The sequence below is a fragment of the Solea senegalensis genome, linkage group LG13 (genome assembly GCF_019176455.1).
Source record: "Solea senegalensis isolate Sse05_10M linkage group LG13, IFAPA_SoseM_1, whole genome shotgun sequence".
Taxonomy (NCBI): domain Eukaryota; kingdom Metazoa; phylum Chordata; class Actinopteri; order Pleuronectiformes; family Soleidae; genus Solea; species Solea senegalensis.
Genome location: NC_058033.1, coordinates 13,553,596 through 13,567,362, shown reverse-complemented (window position 1 = coordinate 13,567,362; position 13,767 = coordinate 13,553,596). Strand labels below are relative to the sequence as shown.

Genomic DNA, 13,767 nt, shown 5'->3' with positions numbered 1-13,767 from the left:
CCATCACTCGCATATCTGCACAGTAATTATGATTTATTATAAAAACTACTTAATAATTATAGAGTACAGTAATACATGCATAAAATGAAGCAGAAATGACAGTAAAAAATTGCTTGTCGTAATTTACACATATTTCGTACATTGGAATAGTTTGTCATCTTTAAAAAAGTAGGTCCCTCATATAAGGTTGGGACACAGCTGATAATTGGGTTATGTTACATTGAGCCTGATTAGCTGTTTCCTCCATTCTACAATCTACATGCTAAGATTACTAAGCGAACCAGTAGCTAGCAGTAGCTTAGCATACATACATGTGATGCTAACATGTGAGCAGGACACTTTTAACTCTCGTAAAGAGAGTACAAACGTTCAAAATTTTGGGATTTTTGGCTCATATGTCAGTAAATTTATCTGGCCAATTTATCAACTTGTCAGTTTATCAGGCGCTCTGTTCTACTATTTTCACCAGCTGATGTCACTGGTCATATTATTTCAGTTTAAAATGCAGGTGAAAGGCTTGCTGTCATTTTGAAATAGAAATAACAACACATCTTAATGAATCAAACAATGAGAGCAAAATGTTTGGTACCAAAATTTAGCAATTAGTGTTTTTTACCCGTTTGTAGCTCTTGGTCAAACAGCCATTCTGGTGCTCAGCGCTCTTCTTGTTGCTAGTTAGCCGTTGACATGCTTTTCTCTGTTATTGTAGTTAAATGGAGTACTATCATTTTCATACAGTCCATTTACCTCCACGTTCACTTCTAACCTGTGCATCTTAGTTTCCAGCGCAGTAATCTCATGTAGAAGTGTGGTGTACTTGTCCATGGAGAGGGGAGGCATCTTGAAGCTAGTTAGCCTCCAGCTATTTGCTAACTGTGCTGCAGACTTAGTGAAGTGAAGGCCAAGCAAAGGCTTGAAGAGTAGGTCAACAGTAGGTCAGGTCTCTATTAGTGTCAAAAAGATGTTGGTCTCACTATTTTACTGCATGAAAACATTTTAATTTTTTTTGCTGATATTCAAGCTGAAGCAGGAGACCATTATTACTTTTTTTGTAAAAGTAATTTTGTACTTTTAAATAAGTGGATTCTGTGTGTATATGATGAGTTGGAGCCATTGATGTTTAGATGCTTTTTATACAGAATGTCACCTGAAGACATGGGAGGACACATAAATCTGACTATTTTGAAGTATTTTGGCAAACATAAACAGTGTAAATTATTAAGTATGTCATTTTACATGACATAACTCTCTATAAGAGTCTCAATGTAATCTTTTCTAAATATTAGAGATTTCCAATGTGGTCTCAATCTTTTTCAGAGGTCTAATGAAAGCTGTTAAATAAAATATATTAAATATTTCCAACAAGACTTCCACAGAAAGACAACACATGTGACACTTCACTCGATTCTCCCGCAGCAAGAATGTACACAACATTCAGGTTTTTACTTCAAAATAATTTATTTGCATATACTTGGAATGAAGACAGGTTGATAGATCTGTGATGGCACTGGTCAGTTTCCATATAGGAACATTCACTCTATACAGAAACCACTCTTTCAAACCTGGACAAAATGGATAAATATATTAGTAAATAAATATATTAGTGACGTGTCACTATATTGAAATGTTCTATTATATATAAAATACAACACTATTTCATTTCTGTTTATTTTTTTTGTTCTCTTTTTTGTACACAAAGTATCCAAAATATACTGACACGTCCCTTAAAAGTTCTGGAGGGACTGTTACTCTATAAGAAAAAGGCAGTTTCAGCTCATTATTCTTGCAAAACAGAACAAAACAAGGACATAAACAACGCAAAGAGAAAGAGTCTCAAGAGGATGAAATCATGTCAGACTCTCCGCAGCATCGCCAAATGCTGTTTTATTTAATATGCTGACAATTTTGGGATGGTATTAAATTAATACTATGAGATTTTAATTGCCCCTCCCCCAATATAAAATCAGTTTAAACCAAAGTGCTGCTGGTGATTCAGTCTTTTCCATCTCACAGACAGTTATGGCATGAAAAATAACGCGAGGAAATTCGGATACTTGAGCTGGAGGACGTTGTGTTGATTCAATCAAAGTGAGGTAATATTAAGAGAAAAGGAAGGCGAGAGGTTCTGTATGACTGTCCACCGTCCATCCCCTTCTCAGTGAGATTTAAAGACGGGGGGGCAGGAAGAAAAAAAAGGCACAACACTTAAGAAAGTTCACCATAATTCAAGATTTTGTGTCTTTGGTTAGACAGGTAAGAGCTTAATGAGTTGGGAGCTTCCTGGTTCAGGATTATGAACAGTTTGAAAGAATAAGGCACGTGTCTGTGTAGATTCTCATTCATCCAGGTCATCATTATCAAAACACAGCGAGTCGGGATCAACTGGACTAAAAGTTTCTTTTCTCAGAACTGTTGCTACTGACTCACTGTGTTTTGGTGAATAATATAAGGCACATGTAAGGCTTTAGTAAGTGCTACTGGTTACCATGGGTTCTTAAGTCATCTGCTCGTGCTGAGCTCAAACATACCCGCAGTCTGACTGCGAGGGAAGAAAAAATCCTTTCACATTTTCACTCAGCCTTTAAGGGAAAGTCCACGCTAAAAAAAGGGAACGAGTCCTTATTCCTCTGATCTCAGGTTATTTAGTTTAGTGCACTCATATACGCAGACCTCTGTGGTTAAGATAAATATATGAGAGCCATCTTTGATGTTTTTATCAAGCACAGAGTTATTTTCTTGGATATTTTCTGTCTGCCAGAGATGCTTTAAAGGTCCAGTGTGTAACATTGAGGAGGGTTAATCGACAGAAATGGAATACACTACCCATAAGCAGATTGCTGTACATATACGCGTGCAGTGTTTGTTTACAACAGAAGCGGAAGTGAAGCTTCTTCTTCCGCTTCTACTTCTGGAGAATTAGACAACACTGCACACGTCACAATAGTCCATTCTGACTGAACGCTTGACGCATGTGTACGCACACCACCATCGGGTCATTTCATTTTGCGTCCACATAAACAGTGGAATTGTACATTCCTACCGGAACTGATCGTTTTGCACGTGTTAACATAACTATCGTGGCTGAACCAATCAGGAATTGAACGTGAATAACTGCGTCATCTTTTCCAAAGGTCTGAGTTTTTGCCCGTCCACACAGAAATGCCACGCTGGAGTTTTCAAACAAAATCAGTATTTAGGGCTCTAAAACTCCAGGGGTAGTGTGGACGACAGGCGTATTCACAGCAGCATTTACGTGGGGGATTTTTTTCTAACAAAAACTGAGTAATGTGAATGTAACACACACAAATGGAAATGCTTTTTTGCATTTGAAAGGGAAGCTTAATATGTAAATTTAGAAAAATAAACCTGACATATACACCACCAAAGTAGATAAAGCAAATGTGTGAAGTGAAGGTACCATAGTTCACAGAGGAGTCCCTGTTTTTTTTTTAGTTTAGTTTTGTTTTTACTGTACAATTTCACATAATCTTACACACTGGACCTTAAAGATGATAGTTCAACCAACCCAGTTTTTTTTTTTCTAACAACTTATCAGAATGTTTTTTTTTTGCTGTTGTATTTTTTTAATCAATACTGTACTTAATCTGTTCTGTTTTCAGGTGGATCTTCCTTTAAGTGCTGTCAACTCAAAGGCAGGAACATGACATGACAAGGGATTTTTCAGTGGTTATTTTGGCACCATTGCTGTGACTAAGATGAATTTTCCCCATCTTTCCAGTGTTTGATTATCACAGAGACATTCCTCACGCTCTACTCATTATAGTTTGAAATCATGGGATAACCACATCAAGCTTTTATTAATCTGTTGCTAATGCAAACAGCCTCAGCTGACGCCTGGGATTGTAACACCGAGGCTTTACTCCAGTTATATTATCCCTGTTATTATGCAGGCCATGTGTAAAGGACATTTTTCTAAAGCTTTACTTGCTGGAAGGGAGTGGGAGGATGTGGTTGTTGTGCTTGTGATAGGGCCTGGTCACTGTACACAGTTGACAGCACAGAAGTCACACACGCGGCGTAACCACTGGCAAAGAGAAATGACGGGAACGACGCAATAGCTTGTAATGACGACAACATAATTCAGTCAAAATGGTTCACTGTGAAAGGTGGGGGAAAAAAAAGCCTACAAAAATAAAAAAAAAGGTTCAAAACAGCTGCCATTATTGAAATAATGAAAACAAGGCCCATGCACAGCTCAGCAACCTCAGTGAATGCTCATTGTTTGAGGGGCTGAGCATCAACCGTTCTCTTCACGAGGACAGGTCAGACTGCCAAGGGGACGAGTTTTAGTCGGAGTTTTGTGACACAAAAACAACAAAAAAAAGGAAAGAAAAGAAAAGTCACTACAGCAGTACCTTTAAAGACCTCCCCTGTGTGAGGCGCGTTTAGGAATCTGAGCTGAGGTAGGCTGGACTCAGCTGAGACTGGACTCAGCAAAGGAAAAGAGAAAAAAAAATCAGACCGATAAGTACCTCGAAGATCAATCAAGTTATTCTGTAATAGAGTGAGCAATGCAGAGATGGAATCTCACTTCAAGAGGGCTCAACACCCAAAGCAAGGATCATTCGTTAGCTGTCACTAAGGAGCATGGAGCTTGTGTTATCATGTCAGAAAAGAATATTCTTCAAGAACTGATGAGGGTAAACACAGAAAAATAAACACTATTTCCCCTTTGCGGTGTGTGAGTTATTTCCCCGGCAACTCCCCTCTCTCTCTGGACTTTAAGATCTTTCCATGTATTTCAACATCTTTAGCACAATTTAAATCCCCACAAAAAATTCACTTTTAATGATAACCCTGACTAAGTCAGATAAAAGCACATTTCAGCATGTGAGCTCTGAGCTACGGGACCTGCGGTGTTGGCATTGCTGGCGGAATCATGTGGAAGATATGAGAGCGATTGGCCAATTAGAGGCTTGTCCATTCTGGCTCCTGTGTAGCAGCGTGATAATCGGGATGCAACAAGTTGTCACACACCAGACTCCTCTTCTGATCCTGTGGACACAGAAACAGATCAAGTAAGTAAGTAAGAAGAAAAAAAAGGAAATGGTCTGCAAAAAGGTCATTAAAGTACACTTTTCTTTTGCAATGAAGAATTACTGACAGATCATTATTAATATTGTTGTTGTTAATAGAGAAAAAGCTGCATGCTACATCAGACACACAGAAGGAATCCCTCACCCATGGATGGATTCCTTGGGGCCCTTGGGCCCCTGGCTCGGGGGCTGATATTTTAATGGGGCCCTGAAACTACCTAACACTGGTTATGTTATGTGAAAATAATAGGTCCCCTCATTCATATACTAGATTCAGCTGTTATATCTGAAAGGGGCCCCTCAGCCAAATAACACTGGTTATTATGAGATGTCTTTACAGGGCCCCTGATGTCTTGATGGGCCCCTCAGTCAAATAACAAATGTTAAGTCATGTGATATGTCTAATAGGCCCCCTCAATCAAAGTATTATTATTAGTAGTATTACTATTACTGTTCCTGACAAAAACACATAGTAGAAGGCCTTTCTGTGAGAATCCTTACATGACAACCAACATTTTTTAAACTTTTTTTCTTTTGCAAAAATCCCAGCTTTTAACAGCCCATAATCTATCCCAGCTCTCACCTGAAAACTACTTTTTGCGGCTACTGCCGCTATTTATTTAAATTTCATTCATTTTACACACACATGAACACAAGGAAAATAACAAAAAAAAAGATTAAATGTGAACATTTATTGGCCTGTTCCTCTTCCTGTTTGTCTCACTCACTGACTTTGGTCCAAATGTTCAAAGGAATTCACTTATATGATTGGCTTACTGTCATCATGTGGTGATTTACAGCTTATGTACAGTAACTGCTCTGAATTTCCTGGACCTCTAGAGCCATCACAGATAGGAAAGCTGTGCTAAGTTAAAATGAACAATGATTCATCGCTTATTGTTCGATGGTGCAGATAGGACAGCGCACTGTGGTCCACCTACTAAAAAAACCTGTACATAATAATCTAACATAAATAATATAATCAAAAGTTGAGGTGATCTGCAAAATGTTTAGTTTTGACTTTAACTTGTTCTCAGATCTTAGCAGTGTTGCATTAATCAAAAGTGTTTATGATAATTGTCTGAAGCGACAATATAAAGGGATTATGAAAAAACAAAAAACAAACAAACATGTGATGTTATTCAAAGGTCTGCTGTAGGTGGCATTATGGTAATCTGACAGAAATTAAAGATAAAAACTTCCTGAATAGATGTTTCACATTAAATTAAAATTAGCTTTTTATATTTATATCAGGAGCCAGGTCACCATGTTTTTAACAGTAACCCACAATAGTAACTGAAGGCTACATGCTGGGTTCACAAGGAGATATTCAGCAAGTAAGATGTAAGCTGCAACTTCACCAATAAATGCTGCTTAAAGGTATTTGTACCTTTAAGACGAATAAGCGAGGCACTCACCCTGATTTTGGTGTAATGTTTGGCAGTATAAACAAATGTCTGTGTTGCAGTCAGCAGCAGGTCCCTGATGGAACCTGCACGCTGGCCTGTCCATAGAAGTCCCAGGAGCCAGCAGCTGAGGCTCTGAGCGAGCCTGCTGCACCCGCTTTTGCCACACAACATGGGCCCCGGTGCAACAAGGCCACTCCTCCATGCCTCCAGAGTCTAGAATGAGGGGCACAGGGAGCAGAGCCGGGTGCAGATCAGGGGGGGAGCAGCAGAAGCCTGGGCCCTGACCATAGTGAATATGGATGCTACGGTCGTCCGGCAGATCCAGGCTCTGGTGGAAGCGAACAGAAGGGCCATCGAGCACACAGGCGGCCACTCGCCCCAGAGGAGCGGGAGGGTGACTGTGTCCCTGAAGACAGCAGTGGGGCTGGAGCTGTAAGGGGATCGGGGACATCAGGACAGGAGGTCCTGAAGGACTGCTGGTGTCATGGTCCTGGCATTCTGCCTTTCCCGGGCTGTGCCGATCTGTAGGGTCAGGTATCGGGCACTGGCAGGGACTGTGTTTAGGGGGGCACACAGGTGAGTCTTTATCCAGAACCACAGCAGCAGTGGCAGCAGAGGCTCCCTGCTCCTCGTCCGAGCCTCTGCTTGGTCCCTGACTGTGCTCCCCGTCCTCATAGTGGTGGTGTCTGTGACGGTGGTAGTGGATGTGGCTGAACACAGTCTGTGGCTGTTCTTCAGGGCAGCCCACTTTGTTCACCACAGAATCCAGAGACCTAGGCCGGACCTGAGTACCAGCCTCCAGACTGTTCCTCCGGGGCCCCCGTCCAGAACCTGGCCCATAATACACAAACGGATCGTAGTCACTACTCAGGGAACTACGGAAGGTGGACCAGCTGCCATAAACTCCCTGCAAGGACACATCAGTACAGTTGAGAACTGAGTCGCTGGAGGAGCCATGGCAGGGCCCCGAGCTGGAATCACTTGCTGGCCCATCGGCTAAATATCCACTGCGTTCTGTGTGGTAGCTGCCACCTGAGCAGCTGCCCTCGTCCTGCCGGCTGTGAGCGGCTGCTCCCCGGGTCTGTGCCGTGACAGAGGCGGTGTGGTGCAGTCTCGAACAGGACGCACTGCGCTGTGTCGGGCAGGATGAACGATAATTGTGGCAGGAGCGGCGAGGCGTGTAGTGGTGAGTGGACGTCCTGCAGTTACCTCCAATCCTGTGAGACCTCGCGGGACCTTCTGCGGGAAGGCGGTACCCACAGCCAGAGCCAAGCGGCCTGCTGGTGAGGAATCGCAGTGTTTGTGCGTCCATGGGGGAAGAGCCGCTGTAGTGGCCCAGAGAAGGATATGGTCCGGAGGGTCCACGAGGATAGTGGGGCCTCATAGAGAAGGGGATCGCATGCTGAGGGAAGGGGTGGTTATGTGGGCTGCTGTAAGGCTGAGGGTGCAGGAAGCCTTGGCTCTGCTCTGGACTCTGCTGGAGCCTATTCCTCTGTGACTGTCGCTCTGTCCCTGTGGACCACAACACAAATTAGAATCATACAAATGAACTGCAGCCCTATACTAGGACACTGCAGTATTTCACTCACATACAAGGTGTGCACTGATGAGGTCATTAAAACAACACTCGGCTTTGGTCACTTTCCTGTTTGACCCAACATACGCTTTTGTGTTTTTTTTTATTTGTGTCTGTGTTGTTGTGCTGGGAGCCAGTCGTTTATCGATATTCACCGACTTCAGTCTTACACAAACTCTTGAGCCCACCAATGTTTACGTTGACAAAAGCTCTTCTGATGCACAATGTCAGAGTCAAAGGAGGGTTTCAAAAAGAGCTCCAGATGTTCAAAAGATTCAAAGAAATCATCTCATTTCAAAAATAAACTTTCCGAGTTGTTGAAAACATAACACATTAATAATCTCCACATGTTATAACTAAGTATGCAACCAATCATCCCACCCTCCAACGCTGGCCAGTCATTCCATGTGGATCTGAATGAAATAATTGGTCCCAGACAGCAGATTTCTTTCCTCTTTTAAACAACTTTACTATCAGGACATGGAGAGGATTTCAATAAGAAATGAACATAAATATCCATGCAGTTCACGGTTTGACAGAGCTACTGTGAAAGACAAACTTAACTGTAACTATGCTTGTCCTCACCCATGATGTTGTGCATGCAGAGGGGACAGGTGCGGTGCTGCAGCAGCCAGGGGTCAACACAGTCCTTATGGAACTCATGAGCGCAGGAGATGACCCTCAAATGCTGTCAAAGACAGACGGAGATACAATTCAAAAGATAAGCGACATAAACAGCGTACACTTCTTTATCTAACTAACAACAGATATAATATTACTCATTCTTGCTGCTCTTACCTGCCCGTCCTGGAACTCATCAAGGCAAATAGCACAGACGGGGGTTGAGTTGGAGCTGCTGGCTGACCCCCAGGCCCCGCGGTGTCGCTGTGAGCCAGAGCAGCCCTGAGAGATGTAGGTTTTGGTCTCCAGTCTACTAATGGCCCGCACGGTCTGCTGATGAACAGAGTCCTGCACGTACAAAGGGAGACTTAGGAAACAAACATTGAAAGATATAAGCTTTTTATTTTGACAGCATGCTGTAGCAGCTTTTACTCACCCACGTCCTGTTGGGCTTGCACTTGTAGCGGAAGGCAAAGATGAGGACGATGGTCAAAATAGCTAGGAAGACGGTGAGCAGGATACCCACATCGTAATGTGGCTGTCAAATGAGAGCACAAATATTGTAAATAAATTAAGAATTGATCTCATAAATCCATGCGTCTCTCCTGCCCTGTCTTTACACTAGATGGTCCATTTGCATCGCAACTCGCGGTGCTTCACACCAAAACAGCATTAACCCTTTAACACCTAAGTCTCAAAATGTCCGTCTGGACTATTTTGCTTATTTTAATCACAAAAGGGCAAGTAAATGTCCCGTGAGTATCTGTTTTTGCCCTTTTATTTGTGCTCCTATGTACAATTCACTGCATGTTAAAATAGTGCAACTGTTTAGGCTTATTAAAAACAACACTAACACACAAACACCATATTGTGTGTCTTAAATTTGAACAGTATAAAACTATTTAAGGTATTTAAAGTAATGTTTGAGTCTCTGTCTCACTGTCCAAAAACAGGCAAGAAAATGGAAAACATGTACAGGCGTTTTTCCAACTCTCTCCTCTGTGGTGACAAAGACGCTGATTCGCCGGCTTCCTGCAACAGCAACAGCAAGTGAAACTACCGTAATAAGAAACCGTTTATAACGATAGCACAAACCGTTGCGTAATTGCAGTAATGCAAAGTGCAAACGTGTCTTCTGTGTACTCGATAAGCTTGGTGTTAAAGGGTTAAACATTGAGCCTCACATTTAAGATGATCATTTCTGCTTGCCTCATATTCCCCTTCCAGCCAGTTAATATCGAAGCATGCGCTTTCAACACTCACCCATTTCGACTGCTCCATCATGATCTCAATGCGAACTTTGGCCTCCTCATTCTTGTTGACCAAACCCATCAGCTCCTCAGCATCTTCAGCCTCTACTAACACGACTGGACGAGGAAGGGCGTCTGTTTCCCGCAGCTGTGTGTGTGTGTGAATGTGAGAAAGAGTGTTAAAATGTAGAAAATATCCTCAGTGTCATCTTCTGTATGCTAATTCACATATAGTTGTGTGTTTGGGCTGCACACCCACCTCAGCAGCAGCATTGGCATCATCACTGACATCAAAGATAACAGCCTGAGCTCCCTTATCCAGGGCCATGCGAGCCTGAGGGAGACAACACTTGTGATTAACTCATGTGATCTGTGTATTGGACAAAAGTGGACAAAAAATGAGCAGGAAATAAAACAGAGAAAAGAAAACATTGCCGCTCCAAATTCATTTCACAGTAGAACAGCACACTGGTGATGAAAACCACTGTCAGTTTCTTAGCTCTGTCACTAGGTGGCAGTCATTACATGAGCTCCAGGTCTCACAGCAAAGACCAAAGTACAGAGGCTCCTCCTGTAATTTTGCCACCTGACACAGAGTGGAGGTCACAGCACAAATCTGCCGCCTCCGTCTAATGGAGAGTGGTTGTAAATGACACAGACAAGTGTTATTTGACTGAGAGCAAAGGAAAGGAAGGAAATGCTAGGTATGACACCTACACATGCAAATAAAGTGCATCTTGTATTCAAAAATGTTCTGCAGGTCAGATAAGGTCTCTTTGCGCCATTATCTCACGCGGCTGTTTTACAGTGTACAATCAGAACTAATATTTATTAAAACTACAATATGTAACTAGAGAAATTGAGTTATATAGTATAGAATAGAGTTATGCAAGACAAAACAGAAAGAAACTCCTGGACAGAGTCTTTACTTATTGTTAAATTACATATTTTTAGTATCTTACAGACAATAGTATTAGCAGTTCACACAACAAGCTGATGTGAAGCAACATAAGTACAGTATTTACTGGGAGCCACATTTCTGCTTGTAGCTCAGGTGTTTTGCGATGCCAGTGAGGAAACAGCTTCATCCTTTAGCTGCATCTCTCCATCATCATCAGCAACTCCTTCAGTACATAAAAACAATCAGCCACTTTTAAGCTATCATGTGTGATTTTTGTTTGACAAAAGTGATTATTAATTAGGGGTATCTGATAACGATATCAAAAACTTGAGTATCTACCGGTACCAATATTAGTCTGATAGTCATTTTAGACCATTTATTTGTCTAAAATTTGTCATTTCAGAGACATAATTCTCCAACTGTGTGACAAATATGCAGCCCAAACATGACTCGGCTAAAATGTTTTTGCTGATTTTTGTTTTTTACCGAAGTTGAAGGATGCGATATATAAGATTTTTGGATTGTATCGGATTCTACATATTTATCAACTATTTTGATAATCAATTAATCGGTTTGAGTGTTTTTTTCAACAATTAAAACAAGCTGTCAGATTGTTCAGCTTCTTAAATGTCAATATTTTCTGGTTACTTTGCTCCACATAACGAAGAAATCATAAGAAAATGAATCATTTTTGGTTTGTGGACAAAACAAGACATTTAAGAACACCATCATTTCCAGGTTTGGTATAAACACTGATTTTCTGATATTTTATGGACCGAACATGTACTCCATTAATCGGGAAAATAATCGTCAGGTTACTCGATTGTGACAATAATCGTTAGTTGCAGCCCTAAAATCCATAATTTCAGTAATGTATCAATATCTATGAAACCTATGAGCTACCATCATTCCAGATCAATGACTTTCACATCCCACCAAACAGACAAACCAGCTTAAGCTTACATTTATGCTACATCAGAACAAATGTCTAGAGTTCACTTTATTGCCTTTAGGTTTAATGTTTTACTAGTCAGAGCTCGAATTAGTTGTTTCCTTCCTTAGCAGTTACACTGTGAACATGACCTCTTGTGGATCTCTACTAAAAACAGAAGTTTCAAAATAAACAAAATAAAAATACATCGTAAACAGTGCAACTCAGACATACTGTAGCCAAGGTCCAAAATACATATCAGGAACCAAATATTAACAAAGTGGAGTACTAATGTCTTGGTTGTTATCAAGGTCTCCGTTATGTTCGCTGGACCTGCAGTTGCATTCAAGTACCACAGGACATCCTGGACTCTGTATGTGCTTTCAAATAGGGATGTGTATGTGTGTGTGTACCTGAAACACATTCAAACACTCCGCTGTCATATTCATGACCCCCGTTAACTCTGATGTTTTCCAAAAGCTCAGAGTCCACGGTGTCCTGTATTTGAGGTGAATGTCGGGATTACAAGTTCACAAGTTTCATTTGAACACGGCGAACGACAAAAAAAAGACTAAAAACTAGGTCAAAGTGTTCATCTGAAGGCGACTATTTGGATTTACTCGCTCAGAGAGTTTATTCTTTGGATAAAAAGCCTTTAGACAAGGGGAGAGATAAGACCAAGGTTAACGTTGGTCTGGCATTTCCATGATGAAGCGCTCTATAAGCCACGGAAAAGGACTCTTAAAGGGCTGTTTCACACATTTTTTTCCACTTGATCAAGTACAGAATAAACTAAAATATAATATAATATAATATATTAAGTTAAGTTTTTTGTTATAATTGACAGAAACACAATGAAGAGCAGAGTGGTGTTTTTCTTTTCTTTTTTCTATTTTTTTTATTTATTTTTTTGTCAATTTGATTTACTTTTTTCAATCCTAACTTCCTCTGTTGTTTTGGGAATGAGGCATGTATCTTAGATCCACTGTCTGAAGATCACATGATGTCTGATGATTTATCTCTGGAAATTAGTAAAAAAAAAACAGCAACTATATTTTTTGGGTGAAGTAACTTTGATGCATACATTAACTGCTTTCTCAACTGCAACAATTTGTGGTGCTCCACCACAATTCTCCATTCCAGCTGCATCAGATTCTCTATTTAAGACTAAATTAAAGTCACAACTCACAGAGCTGGCTAACTGATGCCTTCCGTTTCAGAGTGTGACTCATCCTTTCTGGTAGCTTTTAACTTATCGTGTTTTTCGATGCCCACAAGTGTAGGGTATAGAGACGTATTGTTTGAGGCTGATGTGTGCTTAGGATCTTTTGTGTGAGTGTGTGTGTTCTGCCACTGCTACTCTGTTTGGTTATTTCTGTGTTGGCGCTGGCTGTTGTTTGTCTTACCAGCTTGCTCTCAAAGCCCAGAAATGCTTTCGGCAGCATCACCAGAGGACAGTGCGAAAACAAACATCGGCCTTTTCATCGGCATCTCATCACATGCTCTCAAGCGTCTGGCATCTGCCAACGCCAAATAAGTAGGAGACACAAGTTTAAACACCTAATCACCCGGGTCAAACTGAACACTAAACAGTGATTCCAGGCCTACTTCTCACGGCCCACGAGAGGGACGTGTGCATGCAGTCAGACACATACGCACCAAAGGAATTCAGGTAAAGCATCACTCAGCTGGTCCATTAATCAACTTAATGGGAAACACACTGTTGTGGAGTGGCTGACCTGGGATCACTTTTTAACACTTCAAAAGGGGAAAGTCGACGCATGACGAGGACGAAACAGGCGTTTCCTTTGTAAACATAAAAAGTCACAAGCTCACCCCCCACTTAATTTATTCCCTCAGTGAATCACCATCTGCAAATGTGAGCACACAGCATATACTGTATGTGTGTGTGCGTCTGTAAGTTTGCAACACTGTCCCACACGACCACAGCTGGAATTCAAAAGGCCACAGTATCAGCGGTCAGTGAGAGGTCAAATGAGAACTTAACATACCCTCTCTGAT

General features: G+C 41.3%; 1 protein-coding gene across 2 annotated transcripts in view; it reads right to left on the bottom strand.

Moving 5' to 3' along the window:
- Positions 1 to 4,873: 4,873 nt before the first annotated feature.
- Positions 4,874 to 13,767, bottom strand: part of LOC122780016 (E3 ubiquitin-protein ligase RNF43) — an 84,455-nt gene continuing 75,561 nt past the window's right edge. The window contains exons 3-9 of one of the 2 annotated variants that reach the window (XM_044042769.1): positions 10,173 to 10,247; positions 9,927 to 10,061; positions 9,100 to 9,201; positions 8,841 to 9,011; positions 8,607 to 8,730; positions 6,476 to 7,978; positions 4,874 to 5,016 (exon numbers count right to left, since the gene is read on the bottom strand). In XM_044042769.1, the coding sequence (XP_043898704.1) occupies positions 4,991 to 5,016; positions 6,476 to 7,978; positions 8,607 to 8,730; positions 8,841 to 9,011; positions 9,100 to 9,201; positions 9,927 to 10,061; positions 10,173 to 10,247 (2,136 nt within the window). In that variant the 3' untranslated portion in view covers positions 4,874 to 4,990. The remainder of the gene's footprint in view (positions 5,017 to 6,475; positions 7,979 to 8,606; positions 8,731 to 8,840; positions 9,012 to 9,099; positions 9,202 to 9,926; positions 10,062 to 10,172; positions 10,248 to 13,767) is intronic. The other variant, XM_044042770.1, reaches the window with a different exon arrangement.